This window comes from Acomys russatus, chromosome 21, assembly GCF_903995435.1.
Source record: "Acomys russatus chromosome 21, mAcoRus1.1, whole genome shotgun sequence".
Classification (NCBI taxonomy): Eukaryota; Metazoa; Chordata; class Mammalia; order Rodentia; family Muridae; genus Acomys; species Acomys russatus.
In genome coordinates this window covers 29,664,688-29,684,058 of record NC_067157.1, presented here as the reverse complement: position 1 = coordinate 29,684,058, position 19,371 = coordinate 29,664,688, and the positions used below count along the sequence as shown (strand labels likewise).

At 44.7% G+C, this 19,371-nt stretch overlaps 1 protein-coding gene across 1 annotated transcript in view; it reads right to left on the bottom strand.

The window, feature by feature from the left end:
- Window positions 1-15,316, bottom strand: part of Enpp1 (ectonucleotide pyrophosphatase/phosphodiesterase 1) — a 56,591-nt gene extending 41,275 nt beyond the window's left edge. Inside the window, exon 1 of the mRNA XM_051164205.1 lies at window positions 15,093-15,316. Within this exon, the coding sequence (XP_051020162.1) occupies window positions 15,093-15,278 (186 nt within the window). The 5' untranslated portion in view covers window positions 15,279-15,316. The remainder of the gene's footprint in view (window positions 1-15,092) is intronic.
- Between the last annotated feature and the right edge of the window lie 4,055 nt (window positions 15,317-19,371).

Below are 19,371 nucleotides of genomic sequence, written 5' to 3'. Positions count from 1 at the left end.
TGTGATTCCTGTCTTACAAGCCCTCAGCAACTAGATTTCTCTCACCGAGAGCACGTCACTGAAACACTAATCTTTCTTCCTGGTAATTAGCCATTAGGAAATCTTGTGACCTACCCTTGCCTAACAGTAGGCAACAAGACACTCCCTCATTCCTACCCTGGAGTAAGGAAACCTCATTCCTACTTTGAAGGGAGGAATGCTACAGAGAGAGGCCAGGAGTGTTGCAGCATACGAGCCCCGCTGCACGGGCGCGGTCAGTGTATCATCAGTAGATGCTCCCCTTTGTCCTCAGACTTCAACATGGATGCCCATGCCTCAACCATGTGTGAAATCAAGTCTCCATACAAATCCAGAAAGACAGCAGCATCCAGAGAGGTTTCTAAAACAAAGAGACTGGGGAAAGCTTTCCTTAGAGCCAGCCAGCCAGAAGCACAGAGCGAGAACAGGTTGAGGCTTACAACAAACAGATAAACCGGAAGCGGGGTACAATTTTGGAGAATAAGCCATAGAGTCTAATGCCACCTCCTCCAGGTGGGCAGAGTCAGAACTACACTGAATTAGAGGAAGCATGGCTGGACACAACTACGGAGCCACTGGCTTGCCAGAGCAGAGAAGTCCTCACAGCTTCGGAGACAACAGAAATCGGTGTTAACTGTTGTGGTTAGGGAATAGAGGGAGAAAGACACTTGGGGTTTTTTTTTCCAACCTATGTGGAAATGAAGACATCAAGTTAAAGGCACATGATGTGAAATACCAACCAACCATTTAGAATTACACATATTCATGTCTGGAGTACATGCCCTTAAAGCCTCCATGCCTGGTGTAAACGCTTCCACGGATTAAAGCGGTTCTCTTACAAGTCAGTGAGAAAGCTCAGACTACGGGTGCACAGAGACCATACTCAGAGACTCCAACATTACTCGATGAGAGAGGACACACCCAGTCAACACCACGGTCGACTATGCCTCAAGGACATTGCAACATTGGCCATGTCTAACTGTTGCTAACCCTTTCCTGGATTCCCCGCCCACCAAATACCACAGGAGAGGTTGGAGTATACAGCGCTGATTACCAGATTCTGGGAAGATCTGAATGTACAGTGCTGGCTAATTTTACATCAACTTGACACAAGTCATCTGAGAGGAAGGAACCTCAGTTGAGAAAAAAAAAAAAAAAAAAAAAAAAAAAAAAACCACCTCCATGCCACTAGGCTGGAGGCAAGCTTGCAGGACATTTTCTTAATTAGTTATTGATGTGAAAGGGTCCGACCCATTGTAGATGGTGCCACCCTGGATTATAGAAGAAAACAGCCTGAGCAAGCCATGAGCAGCAACTCAGTAAGTATCATTTCTCCTTGGCCTCTGCATCAGCTCCTGCCTCCAAGTTCCTGGCCCGTTTGAGTCCCTGCCTTGGCTTCCCTCAGTGGACTAGGATTAAAGATATGTAAGACAAACAATCCCTTCCTTCTCTGAGCTCCTTTTGGTCATAGTGTTTCATCACAGCAAGTCGCCCTAACTAAGATACACACCCACACACACACACACACACACACACACACACCAACGGGGGCAGAAGACTCCCAAATAATTCATAAAGACATCCCATCCTGAAGATGAAATATAGCCAGATAGCCAGGTATAGTGGTTAAAAATTGTTATCCTGGCACTTGGGAGGTAGAGGGGGGAGAGAGAGAAGAGAGAGAGAGAGAGAGAGAGAGAGAGAGAGAGAGAGAGAGAGAGAGAGAGAGAGAGACTTTATAGAAAAGCAAAAAAGACCAGCCGGTTAACCAAGGTTAGCATCATCAAGGATAAGCCACATTAATAACATGTACTCTTTTACATAACGGCTAGAACAGCACTTTACCCCTTCAGTCTGCCTCCCAAAACATCACCATCCAAGTCTAACCACGAGGAAAATATCAGATAAATCCTAAATGAGAAACATTACACAAAATACAACAATCCTCTCCAAACTGCCAATCATCCAAAGCAAGAAAAGAGGAGCTGGGACAGGGCCATTCCGTGTAGTGCATCATTCCTGGATGGGGTCCTAGAAAAATAATGACAAGAGAAGGGGACCCTGAGGACACTGGTACTTTATTTAACACAAGCTTGTCTCTGCCAGCGACAGGAAAGGGTGTGGGACCTCTCTGTACTAGCTTTACAACTTTTCTGTAAAATAGAGTATTTACTGGGGGAACAGAGAAATCAGCCAAATTGGTATTACCCTACTACAAAATTTGTTATTTTGCTTAAAACTTTTGGTCTATTTTCATTTTTTTAAAGTGCACTAATATTCTTCTGTAGCCATAGGGACCTAACTAAGAAATTATTCTACATGCAGTTTTGATTCATATTTTTGCATATAACCTGATTTAATAATCATTTTGTTCATTAATACATATTTTAAATATCCATGTATCTTAGTTTTGTGGGGATCTACAGGTTAGAGCATAGAAATACATAGTCTATGGTTTTGTTATGTGAGGAAAACCAAGTTGAACGTTTGAACATTTGTGTGCTTCAGCAGTGTGCGATCAGTATGTGGACATTATTTTCACATCTGTTTCCTAACTGGACACTCTGGAGAACACTTGAACAATTGAACTCTCCAGGGATGAAGGGACTCTACGCCATGCCCCCCCCCCCACCCCAGCTGTTGGGAGTGGTCTCCTACAGGGATTGCCTTGGCAAGGACAGCCACATGGTCAAACACTTTTCCTGAGATAGCTGGTCCCTCTTGACAACTTCAAGAGTTCCCTCAATTTAGGACTGCACATGACATAGCAGTGTCTGCGCTGAATGTGGCTCCTACCGGCTGTCCACAGAGCATCACGGCTCACCTTTGCCCTCTGCACAGTTGTGTGTGCTTGCTTTCACTTCGGTGCTGACCCCAAGAGCAAACCCTGGCGAAACGCAGGCACAGTGGTCTAGATCTCTAAATCTGTCTCCAACCCTGTTTACCGAGGACACCAAAGCTATAACACTGCTTCCTCCTGACCTGGGGACCCCGAGAAATGGCCTTGCCTGGCTCCATTATCCAGGCTTCCTGGATCAAGCCAGAATAAGCCAGTGGGAAATGACGGCAGAAGACTAGAAGGAATGGAGAAGAGAAAAAATATGGGGTTGCAGGTATGGTCTCAGTGAGCAGGGGCACAGGAGACCTTACCCCTCTCTGCTGCTATTTAGGGACCACTGACAGATTCATGTTGAGGGACCATCATTGTCTTCAATGTGTGCCTGCCAGGTTCCAATGAATGGTTTCAAAGCCCTGGTCACACAGACCCTGTGGTTTAAATTCAGTAGTCACAACACAAGACAAAAAGTTACGAATGTGAAAAGGGGACTTATAGGGAGGAGTGTGGGACAACCGGAGGAGGTGGGCGGCAGTAAGAGAATGGGGGAAAGAGAATAACCAGAATGCGTTATACACATATATGAAATGGCCAAAAGACAAATTCAGTAATAAAGAAGACTCAATAGAAACCAAAGGAGAAATTCAAATGTATTTCAGTTATATTTGTTTCTTTTTACTGCGATCAGTATACAGGAAGATCAAGTGACATTTAACCTTGGAGAAAGGCCCAGGAGTTACTCCATCACAACCACACTGGCAACTTAAATACAGAACTTAGATGCAGGTGATGGATATGTGGGTTTATAATTTGGGAGAGAAGGTAGTTCTCCAGCCATAACAACGTTTAACATGTTTATTATGACTTGAGTCAATTTAATTATATGCATTCACGTGAGTAAAGAATCTCAAAATTATGTTTGTAAAAACATTTCGGGTTAACCCTTTCAATTTGTTTTGCTCTTTTAGTTAATGTATCTTTAACAAGTATTATGTGCTCTTATTGTTATGAGTTGAAGAACTATAAAGGGAAGAAGGAGGAGGAGAAGAAGAAGAAGAAGAACTACTACTACTACTATTACTACTATTACTACTTCTTCAGGGCTGTAGCTTCGTGGAAGGGTGTTTGCCTACCATGTACAAGGCCCAAGGTTTGATCCCCACATTATACAAATAATGCAAAACATCTGTGACATCACAGTGTATAGTTGCTGCCTAACAGACATGTTCTATACATTTGTAAATCTCAATGTGGTGGTAAATCTGAGTTAGTAGTGCACATTGGAAATACGGCTCAGGTAATTATTTTTTACTGTATATAATATTAATTCACTAGAATATTAATATAAATAGCTACATGTGTCCACCCTGTGGGAGAGAAGTTACAAAGTGGTAAAAAAGTGAACTAAGTGTGTCTTTTTGTATCCACTCAATTTGTTCCTACAATTGATGCTAAAACTATCTTTTTAAATATGTAATTGGACCTTATCTTGTTGCTAAAAACAAAAAAGAAAACAAACAGCCATCAGAAAGATACTTCAGTACTTTCCAGTCACTCCGAGAAACCCAGACCCTAGACTAACATTTCGAGATGTGGGCCTCTCTCTCCCTCTCTGCCTCTCTCTCTCTCTGTCTCTCTCTGCCTCTCTGTCTCTCTGCCTCTGTCTCTCACTTTCTCTGTCTCTCTCTGTCTCTGTCTCTCTCCCTGTCTCTGTCTCTGTCTCTCTCTCTGTCTCTCTCTCTCTGTCTCTCTCTCTCTCTCTCTCTCTCTCTCTCTCTCACACACACACACACACACACACACACACACACACACACACACACACATACACACACAGGGCCTCTGTCCAGGATGCAGCCTCCTCCCCTCAGATCCTTTTCTCCAGGCCTGTTGCTTCCTCAGGGAAGGGAAGCCTCCTCACACCAGGACCTCCGTTCTCCTACTGTCCGCTCTCCACCCTGTGTACAGCTCCTGCGCAGCATTTCCCACAGCAGCTGCTTGACCTCGCCCTTTTGTGGTTCTTGGACAGCTATCTAGGCCCCTGGGCATAGGCTATGAGAACAAAGAGAGTATCTTCCAGGTGCCTCTGCAAGCCAGACTATCACGTGATACAGCTCACCCAAGGAGCGCTAAGCTCTCAGCGAACAAGTCACAAGCCACACAGGGACAATAAACACTAGTTCAGCATCTGGAGTTTATCAGGCATAAAGGTGGCAACTGTTAATCCTTTTCATACAGGTGAGGAAACTAAGACACAGGAAAGTTGGGGTCTTGCCCAAGACACACAGCAGTTATTGGCAGAGGTAAGATCAACATCCCAGCATTCTGGTTCCGACCTGTGCCCCTAGCCACTAAGCACTGCGGCCTCCACATAACTTAATAGCAATGGGCTCTTCGGGGCATGGGAGATGGGCCACAGAACAGCCGCCAAGGACTGTGTCAAGTGAGAGAGTCCATTGAGGTAGATCCCAGGGAGCCAGGTTGACTGAGGAGAGACAAGGGAGGGGCCCTCCTAGGAGATCCTGTATACACAGCTGTGTAAAGTGCCATGCAAGCTAAGCTCAGTAGCCAACAACCATGTGAAAAACGGGACATGGTGCTGTGTGCTCATAATCCAGGACTGAAGGGGTGGAGGCAAGCAGAGATTCTCAGGTTCCTGTGAAAGAGCCTGTAGGAGAGAGCAAGATGGCTCAGCAGGTACAGGTGCTCACTGCCCAGACTGATGGATGACCTAGGCTCCACCCCTGTGTCCCACATGGTGGACAGACAGAACAGACTACAGGAAGTTGTCCCCTAACCTCCCAACATGTGTGCAGTGGCGCGCGCACGCGCGCGCGTGTCAGATGCAAAACACAGAAGGAAAAGTAAAATAAGTAAATCTAATAAAACCATTTTTAGGGAGGTGATTAATGATATCCAAGATTGGTGTTGGAGATTTAGCTCAGTGGTAAAGCACTTGCCTAGCAAGCACAAGGCCCTGGGTTCAGTCCTCAGCTCTGAAAAAAAAAAAAAAAAGATACCCAAGATTGATCTCTGACCTCTGTATGCATGTACACACACACACACACACACACACACACATTCACTGCACTCGAGGGTGGATGGATGGATGATAAATAGATAGATAGATAGACAGGCAGACAGACAGACAGATAGATAATAGACAGATAGATGGATAGATGGATAAACGGATAGATGGATAATCTCCTGGCTGGATGTAATGAAAGGTGTGAGCAAAGCTGAAACATTTGGTAAAAGGCATCTTGACTTCTTTGACTCTCTAACCAACAAGAATTCTGAAGAGAAGAGACGATCCAAAAACACCACTGAGTTCAGAAAGGGAAATCACACCCTGTCAGCCAAGAGGTTTGTTCCAGCTTACCTCATGGATTTGTGTCATTTGAAGAACTAGAAAGGGATGTGACAACTGGCAAGGCCAACAAAGGTGAATATGCACTTAGCAAACACAGGGCCCTACTGTGCGCAGGGCCTGCTGGGTGCTTGTCAGATACTAACCCATAAGTAGTTACTCGAGAACATCACAGACTACTGGGACTTCTGCTATTAAAAGTGTTTGCCACAAGCCCTTGGGTGATAAAATTTAATGGCACTCAAGTAATAAGAAATGGAGCTAACAAGGGGCCTCGGGATTCTAAGCAAAGAAGCCCACTTAACCCAAGCCCTGAAATTGAAAGTCTCCTGGTCAAAGGTCACACTGCAAACAACTCTCAGTTTGTACTCCATGTGATCTCTGTCACTTTTGCTTGAACCATTCCAGAAAAAAATCAATAATGCTTTTTCTTTCTCTTTCCAAAAGATGACAAATGGATACACACTTGTGTCTGCTGGGGTTCCTCACAGCACCTTCCTTTAAACTGACTGGATGGGATATTTAAATAAGCAACATACAAATGTTTTGTATTCATTTCCCCCCAGTAACTCAAAACCAGCTAAGATTGCGAGGATACCCACAGTGCTCCACACTCTCCTGCCTGAACAGACTCTATTTATACTTCCTTGAGTCCCAGAAGTTCAAATCTCTGTGATGCTGGGTGGCGCTTTATCCAAAGCCAATGTTTTTGGACATACCAAATAAATAAACTCGGTGTGGAGAGCATTTCATTCGATTTGACATCATCTAGGGGACCCCTTGGCTTGGCTTTGTGTTAGTATCTGCCCTGTTACAGAAGGCGCTGCTATAGAGAGAGCTCAACTGACGTGAGCTGTAAGAGAAATCAATATGGCATCTGGAAAGACAAACGGCAGACTCAGAAAGACACCAGCTGATGACAGGCATAGCAGAAACTTGGCTGCCACTTAGAGCAACAAAGGGCAATTAAGGGACAAGCCACTGCAGAGCAAGGAAGGGCAATCAAAGTAAGAGCCACAGACACGGGCTTGGATAGTGAATTCCCTGAAAGACAGAAACTGTGCCTCGAAGGCACGGTCCATCATCACAGTGGCCCATTGCTGTCCAGGGAAGCATGGACCAACAGCAGCCAGCAGTGCCATCAGCACAACCCCAGGTCACCACAGTCAAGCCCAGGAGCACTTGGCTTTTTTTGTCTAGTTCAGTGTGTTTAACGTGTGATATCAATGGCGTAGCTGGTTAGAATTCCCAGGTAGGGAAATCCCCATGTGTTGGGCCTTGTCGTCCTATGCCATGCTAGGACGCTTTTTAACTTGCAAATGATGGCCTAGAAGGTCTGGGGTGGAGCCTGGGACAGTTCACTTCTCACGGATTCCAAAGGGGATGACTCTGATATGTCACAAGGCCACACTATTAACAAGAAAAAGAAATACTTACTCAGAGACCGCAGCATGCCACCTAATATATATTATCTGACTCTCTTGGCAAAACTCTGACATAGCTTTATCTCCACAACAGTGAAAGCTGATATTCAGAAAATGCCTTTTCCTACTCCATCAGCTAATCATTAATGTTAGTTTAAACTTAATTCTGTCTGCCCCAAAACTATTCACTAAAAGCCCCAGAGGTGAGAGTCACAGATCTTAGACTATCACTTAGCCTTTTCTGAGATGAGACATTTTCATCTCCAACAAGGGCTAAAGGCAGACTGGACCAAATGATGTACTACATGAGGAACTGTTCTGAAATCTATAAAGGCTGGGAAGATGGTTCAGTGTGTGCATGCTTGCCGTACAAGTCCTGAATCTGATGTCCAAAACCCACATTAAAGAGCCAGCTATGGTAGCACATGCTCGTAACCCTCCCCCTCCCCCCAAAAAGGAAGCCATTCAGTTCTAAGTTGGCTGCAGGCTTTCATTTCCTCCAGGAACCTAGTGTACTTTCATCACTGGCTGGTGTGTTATATGTACACTTTCAGTTCTGTCATACAGAAAAGTTAATGATGACTAAGCTTGAGATTTAACAGAATCAATATAATGAGGGATGTGTTTACCGCTCCACCTGGGACATTCTTTTAAATTGAGATGGGGGGGTGTAGATATTATTGATGTTTCAATAGAAATCCATGAATACTTGTCTAATTGATCCCCTTGTGTTGGCCTCCTTCCTCCAAGGCATCAATGGATTTATTCACTCCATTGCACCAGGACAGTGTCACCTAGAACCAACATGACAGAAGGACACAGAACATCTTCCTGTTATATTAAGATAATATTGATTAATGCTGCGTGTTGGTGCACACCTTTAACCCCAGCACTCAGGAGGAAAAGGCAGTGGGATCTCTATGAGTCTGAGGACTTCCTGAGAGACATAGTAAAACCTTGTCTATAATGATGATGGTGACGACGACAATGATGATGATGATGATGATGATTCTCCTCAGAGTTCCCCCTGCAAGGTCCTTAGAGAACCCCTAAGGATCCGCTAACCCCGCTTTGAGAACTGCTGCGTAAGTATTGTGGAAACTTTGCTCCAGCTGTGACATTTTCAATTATAAACACAGATATCTAAAATGACATGAAGATGGTCTAGATTAATGTGAGATTCCACTCTGGCAATACACATCATATCACCACAAAAACTACTGAGTCTCTGTCTTGTTCCCTCCATAAGAGACTACAGGTCTCAGGCGGCCCATTATAAGTCTATGTGTATATGTGAATCAAACAAATTTTCCAATGGCAAGAAACCAGCTTGAGAAACAGACATTTTTCTCAAAATTGTCTTGCTGAGGAACAAGCTAGAATATTCTTTATGGTTCCCAAGTTGCAGCTGAAGAGGATTTGACAGCTAAACAATTGCAAAGTCCTATAGTTCAATGAGAAGTGTAAGCAGTCGCACATTTATAAAAACTAACTCTCTCAGTGGTGTACCTTAGAAACTCATAAAAAAGTTTCTGCTGATCTAAATGGTAACAGTAAGTGCACTGATTATGGGTTCTACTGGGAAAACTTAGGCAGCAAATTATCAAGAGGAACATGTCTCACTGTACTAAGCAATCTGTTTTTATCACACTTCCGATCTCTTGGTTTTCTGTCGTGAAGAACACAAAGGAAAAAAGGCGAAAGACTGTGGCATCCCAGAAATGATAAATCTCCATCTAACATGACCTCTATGGAGAAGTTAGACAAATGAGTTGGGATTAGGGCCAAGGTCTTCATACAACTAACGCTGTGGCTTTTGCTTAGAAATGTACATTTCTACAAGCGGAGCAAATGAACAACCTGCACGGTAATACCCTGAGTCATCCATTAATGGCACACCCGGGGCTGAAAGTCTAGCTCAGAGAGTGAGAGTAGGAAGCGCTCGCAGTGCCAGTGCAAGGACCTGCATTCAGTCCCCGGAACCCATGGAAGGAAGGAAACACACACACACACACCACACACACACACACACACAGAGAGAGAGAGAGAGAGAGAGAGAGAGAGAGAGAGAGAGAGAGAGAGAGAGAGAGAGAGAGAGAGAGAGAGAGATTCCAGACTCCTTGGATGCATTCCACAGCTCGCAGATCTCCCAAGTCAGAACTTGAGGCCTCAGGAATCTACTCCTTTAAGGCAACCCCAGATGGTCTCTAGGCACACTAACATTCTACAGTCCTGAGTGAATCCCTGCATCTGTATTCTTAACTGCAAGACAGAACTGACTATTACTACATTTTCCTAATACAGGACTGAGGTATCAAAGGTCAATTAAAAACATATATGGGGAGGAAATGCTTTTGAAAATTCCCTTACACTACATGAACATTTATAACCATCAAGACTTTACCAGCCACATTTCCACCAATTCTTCTGAAAACTAGAAAGAAAACAAGCACACAGATGTTATTCAACTGTTGTGCTGAAGCTTGGCTAACTGACACACTGTGGTCGAGTGCTCCAGTTAATGGGTAACACAACATTCTTGCCACTGCTCTGAAAAACCTTCTTAGACTCTTTCTGTCCTTAGTAAATGCATAACTTAGACACCAATGTTGAATCAACATTTTGATTATCTATCTATTCTTCCAGGGCAGACTTAATGCTTACATAAATAACCTATGGTCTGTCTATCTTGACCTCAAAAGACCAACATTTCTTGTTTTTTGGTGGGTAGAAGAACATATTTCATGGTCAATGAAAGCAAGTTTAGTTTATCCAAAGACAGACATATGGTTATAAGTTATCCTCCAAAAGCTTATATGTTTATATGTTGTTTGGGATTTGAAATGCCACTGTTTCTAGCAATAAATAAATAAATAAATAAGTTATGGATCATGACTAGGTTCTCTGGCTTGTCCCCTAAGCCTGTAATACAGATGAAATATATCTACTATTCTTTAAACCCTTTCTCTCTCCCTCTCCCTCTCTTTCTCCCTCCCTCCTTTTTCTTCCTCCCTCTCTCTCCCTCCCATTTTTCAATGGTATTTATCAAGCTCAAAAACAATACTGCCTATAAAATGATTTTAATTCTAAATATTGGTATCCAGAAAAGAAAAAGCAGTTGGAAGAAAATAAGGAGTTGGTAGACCAAAATTTCTGTCCATATTCTGGCATGGTTGGTGGCCTCCAGTTCTCTATTATCCATGGTGTTTAACACACTCAGCATGCCCACAACAGCTCCTGCTCAGCGCGCTCAGCATGCCCACAACAGCTCCTGCTCAGAGCCCTGATGAAGATGTTATGGGGATAGGGAAGCGGCCAAAGAGAACTAGAAGAGAAGTGAAAGGGGTGTGCAAAAGGTGGTTGTGTCCCGAGAAAGAGGCTCCATGGAGTACAATCAGCTGGGCTATAAGAAGCACAACAAGAGCGGACGAAGCACCTGCAAGAGTCGCTACGGCCATACTTAGGGCAAGACAGCATAGCTGCCGAAGCTTGAGAACTCTTGGGACAAATGAAGAAGGCTTGTTTCATCTCCTTTATATATCCTGGCTGGACCACACCTGAGCTGTGTTTGCCAAAGCGGGAGAAAGCTCAGGACTGCGTTTATGATTCCGAACTCAAATTATGACAGGCTCAGTAGGGGTTCTGCTTAGGTGTGCTGGCTTTCCTTCATCCTGTCCCTTCATGGCAGCCTCCTCTATCTCCGTCACCCAATCAAATTGCTATTCCAGGTTTTATCTCACCCCTGAGGGTTAGACTCAAGCGTCAAGCAAATTCGGATTCCTCACATTCTGAGTTTATAACTGACTGCTCCGTCTTCTCACCTTGCTCTTTCCCAACTCAAAGAATGATTCTAACTAGAAACAGAGTGTATAGTGTATTCATTCAAGTAGCCGAATGCGGGTGAGTGTCAGGTACATACGGTCAAAGGCCCACGAGAAACGCAACAGGCCTGGGTTCCTCAATGCTCCATGCCTAATTACAGCATAGGAAACAAATACGCTAGAGACAAATTTTAGACTGTTCTAGCATTGAAGATAGCCTGGTCATTTTGAAATAAAATGTTAACACTTTGGCTAGGCAGATATTCAACTTGAAGATCAACAGACATCGATCCAAACCTGACGGAGATGGTTATTCCGAACACTCTTCATGTTTTAGTCTAAGGGTGGGGGGTAGGAAGGGGAAAGAAATTAAGAGCATTAACCCTTCACACCCAAGTCTCAGTAGACCAAGGCCAACTTCTGTTTCTGGGAAGAAATTCTTTTGTGGAAAGGTAAAAGGAGCTTTCAGTTAGCCCCGATCGACAGCAAAGCCTGTGTCACAGAGCAGATCTCTATCTTCACAATTACAGGAGAAAGTCACAAGTCACAACGGCCATGCTTCAGAAGGTCTGCCTGGAGCATGCAGTGCACTACACTTGGAAGCTGCCAATCCTGTCAAAACTATTAACAAGGAGCAAGGATATTTCAGACAAACACCTGCGCCCAACACAACTTTGGTAGTGAACAGGTTAGTTCAAACTTGATCTGGAGCCCAGGGGAGGCATTTCGTGCCCAATGCTGCTCTACTTTGGATTGCATATATCTACACAGAGCTTTATGAGCCAAACCTCTTGGTCCACAGGGCAGTGCTATGAGGAGGTGGTAAATTTGAGAGTCTACCTCATGTGAGACTCATGACTCATAGATGGCGTTCACTTAAAGGGGACTATGGGACCCTGAACTACATCTATGTTTGCTTTATCCATCTCCATCCCGGTTCCCACCACAGACATCCAGTGTTCTCAGCAGAGGCCCAAAGCAATGGAACCTCCAGTACCATGATGGGCTCAGGCCTTTCTCTTAGAAACTTAGTTGCCAACATAGTTCATCTCAGCCAGAGAAAGCAGGCACCGGCCTTAAAGGACACTGAAAGTGATTCTTGCTTTTCTGTCTTGCTGTTTCCTTAGTCCTGTTGAGTACCACAGCAGCATCATGACCAGGACTCAAAGCCAAGGTCCTGGGATCAAGGATCACTCCGGCAAGCAAGGCTAGGACAAGATCCCCCTTTCTACATTTACTCTGGTGCAACTACACCTTTTTCATTAATAAGAGGAAATTCTGAGAAAAGTGCAAGACTGTATCACCGCTGTTTCATTCTCCCTCTGCAAGGCACCCCATAATTATCCTGTTGTATTTGTATTCTGTGGCTAGAGAGTGGGGGCCCTCTCCCCAGGATGCAATTAGTCCAACCTGATTCTTCAGCTTCCTGCAAAATGTGCTGGTGCTTAACCTGAAAAAAGAAATAAGATAAATCCAATAATTACAGCTGTCTCCGGAGAACGCATCCCAGATTGGCGGCGACAGTTCTCAAACTCCTTTGAGGGCCATAGACAGACAGTTATTACAGCAGGGGAGGAAAAGAGACAAAAACAGGTTTCACCGCCAGCTCGGTCCTGAACTAAGAGCTTCAGTGATAAACTGACCAGCTTGTATTTTATGACTCAGTAGTCCATCAAAAGATATGAGACTGGGGCTGGAGGGAGGATGCAGCAGTTAAGCCTCACTTGCTGTTCTTGGAGAGGACCCAGGAGGCTCAGTTCCCAGCACCCATGTGGTGCCTCATAACCATCTGTAAACTCCAGCTTCAAGGGATCTGACACCCTCTTCTGGCCTCTGTGGGTACCAGGCACACACATGGTGTAGTGTACAAACATCTATAGAGGCTAACGTTCACACGCATATATTAAAAATGTATAAATCTTTTAAAAATTATCTGAGGCAAGTATTCTAACTCAGTATATGTTCCATAGAAACATCCCATACTCAAATGTAGCAAATATTCAGAGTTTATCTGCTTGAGGAAATTCTAGGGCACCTCCATAACAACTTCTCAGAGGCTTCGCATTTAAAGCCATTTGTAATGATGGATGCCATCCAACCAGCTGACTGAAGGTGTCAAAGAGGGAAACCTGTATCTACAGGTGGACTTTTGCCAACGTCTATAGTAGGCCTATAAACAAATTAGCAAAACTGAATCCAGCAACTGGAAACCCTTTAAAGACTTAGAGTAAGTGTATAAACATGTTTTATATTCGAATTTCATAAATATTCAGTGTGTGTTTATTGACTATCTCCTAGTATGCTAAGTACCCAAGGGTACTGGTAGTAATTTATACTTAACACTTCAGGTCTTCCAGAAAGAAGAAGGAAAAACAAAAAACAAAAAACATCACCAACAACATGAAGACTCACTAGTCTCAAACTAAATAAATGCCCATCAATATCATATGGTGACATACGATACAAAATTATACCCTGGATGCAACAGTCTGTGGTTTGGAAGACTTTTCCTTTGAACCTCGGACTTATTTTTAAAAACTAAGGATATGACACCATCTCTTAAGTCTAGGAATTCTGGTTCTCAAAGTGCTATGGTGTCTGCATGGAACCTTAAATACAGCAGAAATCGGAAAGATTATAAAACAGAGACTTCGCACATCAGAAAGGAGATTTTTCAGCAAAGCGCTGCTCAGTCATAATATGTGACAGTATGTTTCCGGGTACGCTATCCACAGAAAGCTGTGATTCGCACATGCTATAAAATAACTACATCTTCCTTTGGTTCTGAACTTATTTGCCCGCATCCACTGCCCCATATGAATGCCTGTGAAATTATCCTCTGTGCTGGGAAAAATCCCGTTTTAACACAACAAAACTGGGCTTGGGGAGAATAACAGAGGCCCTTTTCCCCCATCCCCACCCCCACCCCCAAAAAATTTTAGAACCACAAGACTCAGCCTTTCTGACCCTAGAAAGGTCCGGAGTGAAAAACCACTGTCCTGTTTCCAAAAGTTGCCTGTGGATCCTGTAACTGTCCTAACAAAACAGCAGAGGAGCAGAGCAGGCAGTCTTGGCCAGCAACACACACAGTGCTGCAGCCTGTGGTTAAAAGAGCAGGCACTGAATCCCAGCCTGCTTCCCGGTCACACTATGTGAATATCCATGGAGTTTCTAAGCAACTGCTAGGAAATACCATGACAGAGCCAAACCATAAAGTTCCTGGTAGTCTACAAAGCTGTGGTGAACCTTTTCAACTGTAATGAATTCATCTAAAGCCATGAGCACCTGCACCCTGAACCAGGCCACCCAAAAGGTTACAAATGTCGCTGCGCTATGCTAAGACTAACTGGTTTTTTGCTTGCTTGCTTGCTTGCTTGTTTGTTTGTTTGTTTGTTTGTTTCCGGCTCTAAATAACCTTGTACCCTCTACAGGAGGAGAGTATTTCCTGGTGACTATTTTAGCAGCTGCCAGTTCCTGCTAGGCGAGGGGCAGGGACCCTGCAGGTCACCGCGTGTTGGGGCAGGAGGCACCTACGCTCTCTGGCGCCCAGTGCTGACCGCGCTCTCTGCTCTCTCTCGCTTCCCTCCCCCTGTGTGGGGTCGCGGCGGCGAGCGCTGACCTACCAGCGACAGCACTTTGTAGGTGTTGGGGTCCTTGGCCGTGCGTGCGCGCTCCGCCTTCTCCAGCGGCTCCTCCCCTAGGTCCATGGGCGTTAGCAGCGAGGCTCCGGCTAGAGTCTCGGGATCTCGGCCGTTCCCCGCCGGCCCATGCCGGGGCCCGTGCCCTGCTTGGTCGCCTTCCCGCTCCATTGCCCAGCTCTGCTCCCGCGGCCTGAGCTTTAATAGGCTCGCAGCCCCGCCCCGTGCCGCCCCCGCCCGACCCTTGGCTCCAGGCGCTCTGGGCCCGAGCAGTTCAACGCCCCGGATTATTTGGCTTCCTGTCTGATTTCGGGCCCAGGGTGCGTGGCTTATTTTGGGTCCCTGACGTGGGCGTGTCTTTAACTTCCACCCCAAACTCTCTTCCCGCCCGCGATCGTGGCACCCTACGAACCCTTGCAGGAATCGCTCCGCGAGGGCTGGACTGGAATTGCTGTGTGGTCTGCAGAGGGTATGAGATCATGGAACCCCCGAAATAGAGCCCTGAGAGGATGCAGAGACCCGAGGTCTCAAAGGCAGGAGACTACCAGACCGGCGCTTTTCACCGGGGAAATGCAAATGAGCGCGTGGAGAGGTGACTTTGTTTTTCTCCCACGAGCGCAAACAAGAATTCTCTGCCTCCAGCTGCTAGACGTGGGACAGAGGGTTTACACAACACTGATGGGTTTGCGCAAGCACACAGATGGAACCTGTGGCTTCTGGGGTTGCTATCTTAATATATTTACTAATTAGTTATTTCAGACTTCCAGAGGTTTCCAGGCCAGCACTTTAGTTGGTGAGCAGTAGTACAGAGTCTAACTCTATTTGATATGCAAAGCAGAACATAAGCGGTAGGATATAACTCTTGATGGCTTTTGTGTCACCTTTGATTCTTCAGCTTTTACAAGCCCCTACTCATGAGCAGAGCCACACCTCCCAGTATCCCAAAGCAGAAGCAACGTGACCAGACACAGTGACTAAGAAGAAACATACATTCACAAATCATCTTTTATTTGCCTTGTTTACGTACATATATACATTTACATGTGAAAGTAGATGTTTAACGCGTGTAAATTGTATTTTTCCCCTTTAAAACTGTCAACACTGGACAGGGCAGTTCAACCAGTAGATAAAGTACTGGGTAAGCAAGCTTGAGGACCTGAGTGCAAATCCCAGACTCTGAGGGGGGAAAAAACCAAACCCTGTAAATCTGAGCTTGTAATCACAAAGACAGATGGATCGCTTTCCCGCCCCTCCAACCCCACCCCCACTCCCCCACCCCCCACCCCAGCCCGGCATAGCTGGCCAGCCAGCCTAGCCTCCTTCCTAAATTCCAGGCTAGTGAAAAACTATCCAAAAAAGTTGAGCCACACTCCAGAAGAATGGCTGCCAAGGTAGTTTCGACCTCCACTTTCTTGCATGTGTGCGATTGCAGAAGCGAGCGCACGCATGCGCGCGCACGCACGCGCACACACACACACACACACACACACACACACACACACATACACACACACAGAGAGACAGAGACAGAGACAGAGAGAGACACAGAGAGAGAGAGAACAATGTGGAGACTTTCAATTTATACTGATTTCATTCGATCAGACATTCAATAATGAATCTTTCAACACTCTGAATGCTATATGTATATATGAAGAATTAATAAAATGTATTTCTCTCTCAGAGGGGGAAAGTGAAGCAAGGGGGTAGAGTAGGACCAACACAGAGAGAAGGGTCTACATATAGGTACGCAAGTCACCTGTGTGCAACAGAGCCACACATAGCATATGAGAGGTTAGCAGAACAGATGATTGACAGTAGAAGAAAAAGCACCCCTAAAAGCAATCTTTATTTTTTAATAATTGTCACCACTGAGTCAGCTTACAAACCACCCATGAGAAAAAGGTTTTTTCACTATTTTATAGTCAAACATACCTTTTTTTAACCCCAAACTTCATTTCAATTTTTAATTTGATTGTTTCCAGAAACCAGATTCGAAGGGCAAAGTTTTGCTTTGCTGAAACTGGCCAAATACATGTCAGAACTTTTCAAAAGTGCTTAGCAGACACTTTACAAGGCAGACTTGAATCTGAAGCAAAGAATGGAATAAGTGTATTGTTGGCAACCAATGACGAATATGCTGTGCTTACTGGAAAAGCCAATGCAGTCTGCAAGGTCACAATGTGTCAAGCATCTGAGGACCACCAGGAACAGTAAATGAATTAGGCAGCCACCTACAGACAGGACAGAAAGTGAACAAATAGGCCCATTGGTAATGGTTGCCATGGTTATACAAGGATTATAAGCCTAAGGTAGAGGCTCAGGTGTTTTAAAACGCATCCTCAGGGTGGACCTGGAGACAGGCCACCAGGATGTGCCTTCTGCCCTGCAATGATGCCTAGCCTGCACCCATTGGCTTTTTGGAAGTAGTTATGAGAATTCGAAAATCAGAAGAAACAGCCACGTCCTACACTCCGCTCATGGTTAGCCTCTGCACTGCCTTTGATGAAGTCTTGCCTCAATCTTGTTTAATTCTGAGTGGTCAGGGCCACAGCATCTCATTCCAAATTACAATAAGATCACATAAAACAAGCAACACAGCTTCTCTAGGTACAGCAAAGGTGGAAAATTAGCATCTCTAAGCCTAAATCATCTGCTTCCAGGACCCAGGACTCACTTAGCACAAGAGCAAAGATGATACTTTAAGAATGGAAAATGGGCCAAGCATGGTGGTGCACACCTTTAAGCCCAGCACTCAGGAGGCAGAGGCAGGCAGATCGCTGTGAGTTGGAGGCCAGCCTGGTCTACAAAGTGAGTCTAGAACAGCCAAGGCTACACAGAGAAACTCTATCTCAATAAATAAATAAATAAATAAATAAATAAATAAATAAATAGACAAACAATGGAAAAGGTTTTTATTTTATAGTAACATGTAACTATGTAAATGTGCCCATCTTGGTACCAGAAGTGGTAGATGTTGCTAAAGGCAAAAATACCAAATTGAACCGGTCCATCTGCAGTGGGACTATGGCATCTCAAGGCTGAGAGACTGTGAAATGCTTGATGAGTTTAGCAGCCACCACCGCATTCTCCAGCACTTGGCCACGGAAACACCAAAAACATCAAGGCAGGTCTGAAAGGAGAAAGCCACACTAGATTTTCATCTGTATGAGGCCCAGGAGAAAATAATAATAATAATGACGTCATGGGCTTTGTTTATTTTTAAATTTCTGTATGGCATCCTCATCTGTCTTTCTCCCTTCTATTTTTAAATAGAACCCTCTGCTTCCAAGATTGCGTAACTCTGAGTCCCTTCATTTAGAAACTGATATGGAATTGCACTGTTATCTCTCACGGCTAAGGAGCTGTTCTGCATTTCCCCGAACTTTATCTGAAAATCCCAATGCATTCTTTCCATAGTTAAATCACCCAGTCACCATGCCTAAAGGAGTACAGAGCTATTTCATAAATTATATATATTTTATACGTAAATTTGAGGAAGGGAGCTGTTGGGGGCATTCGTTCAACTCGAGGTCAGGAAGGCAGCTCTTCACGTTCGCGGTAGGACTGTGTCTAATCTTTCGCCACCATCAACTTCCCATCCCCGTTCTCCCTCATTTCAAACAACCTCTGCCATCGCTAGATAATTGAAATCTATTGACTTCATAAAATGTATTAGCCCAGCCGGGCATGGTGGCGCACGCCTATGATCCCAGCACTCGGGAGGCAGAGGCAGGTGGATCGCTGTGAGTTCGAGGCCAGCCTGGTCTACAAAGCGGGTCCAGGACAGCCAAGGCTACACAGAGAAACCCTGTCTCAAAAAACCAAAAAAAAAAAAAAAAGTATTGGCTCATGTTAATATGATTATTAACCTATAACTTACTCATAATAGTTTCACTAATTCGTATGCTATAAGCCTCCATCCATACAGTTGAGGAGCTACTGACATATTCAGTTTTAGAAATCTGAAGAGGTTTCCTCCTCCATGTTTGAAGTCCAGACCTGCTTCTGAGCTGGAGCGATGGCTCAGGAGTTAAGAGCACATGCTGATCTTGCAGAGAACTGAAGTTCTGTTTTGAAATGACTTCTGTCTGTAGCTCCAGCTCCAGGGTGGACCAAATTCTTCTGGCCTCCAGGCCTCCAAGAGTACTGACACTTATATGTATACACACACACACACACACACACACACACACACACACACACACACAAAAACAGACACCCTTAAAAATAATAAAAATAAAGCTAAAAATACTGCTTCTGCTTC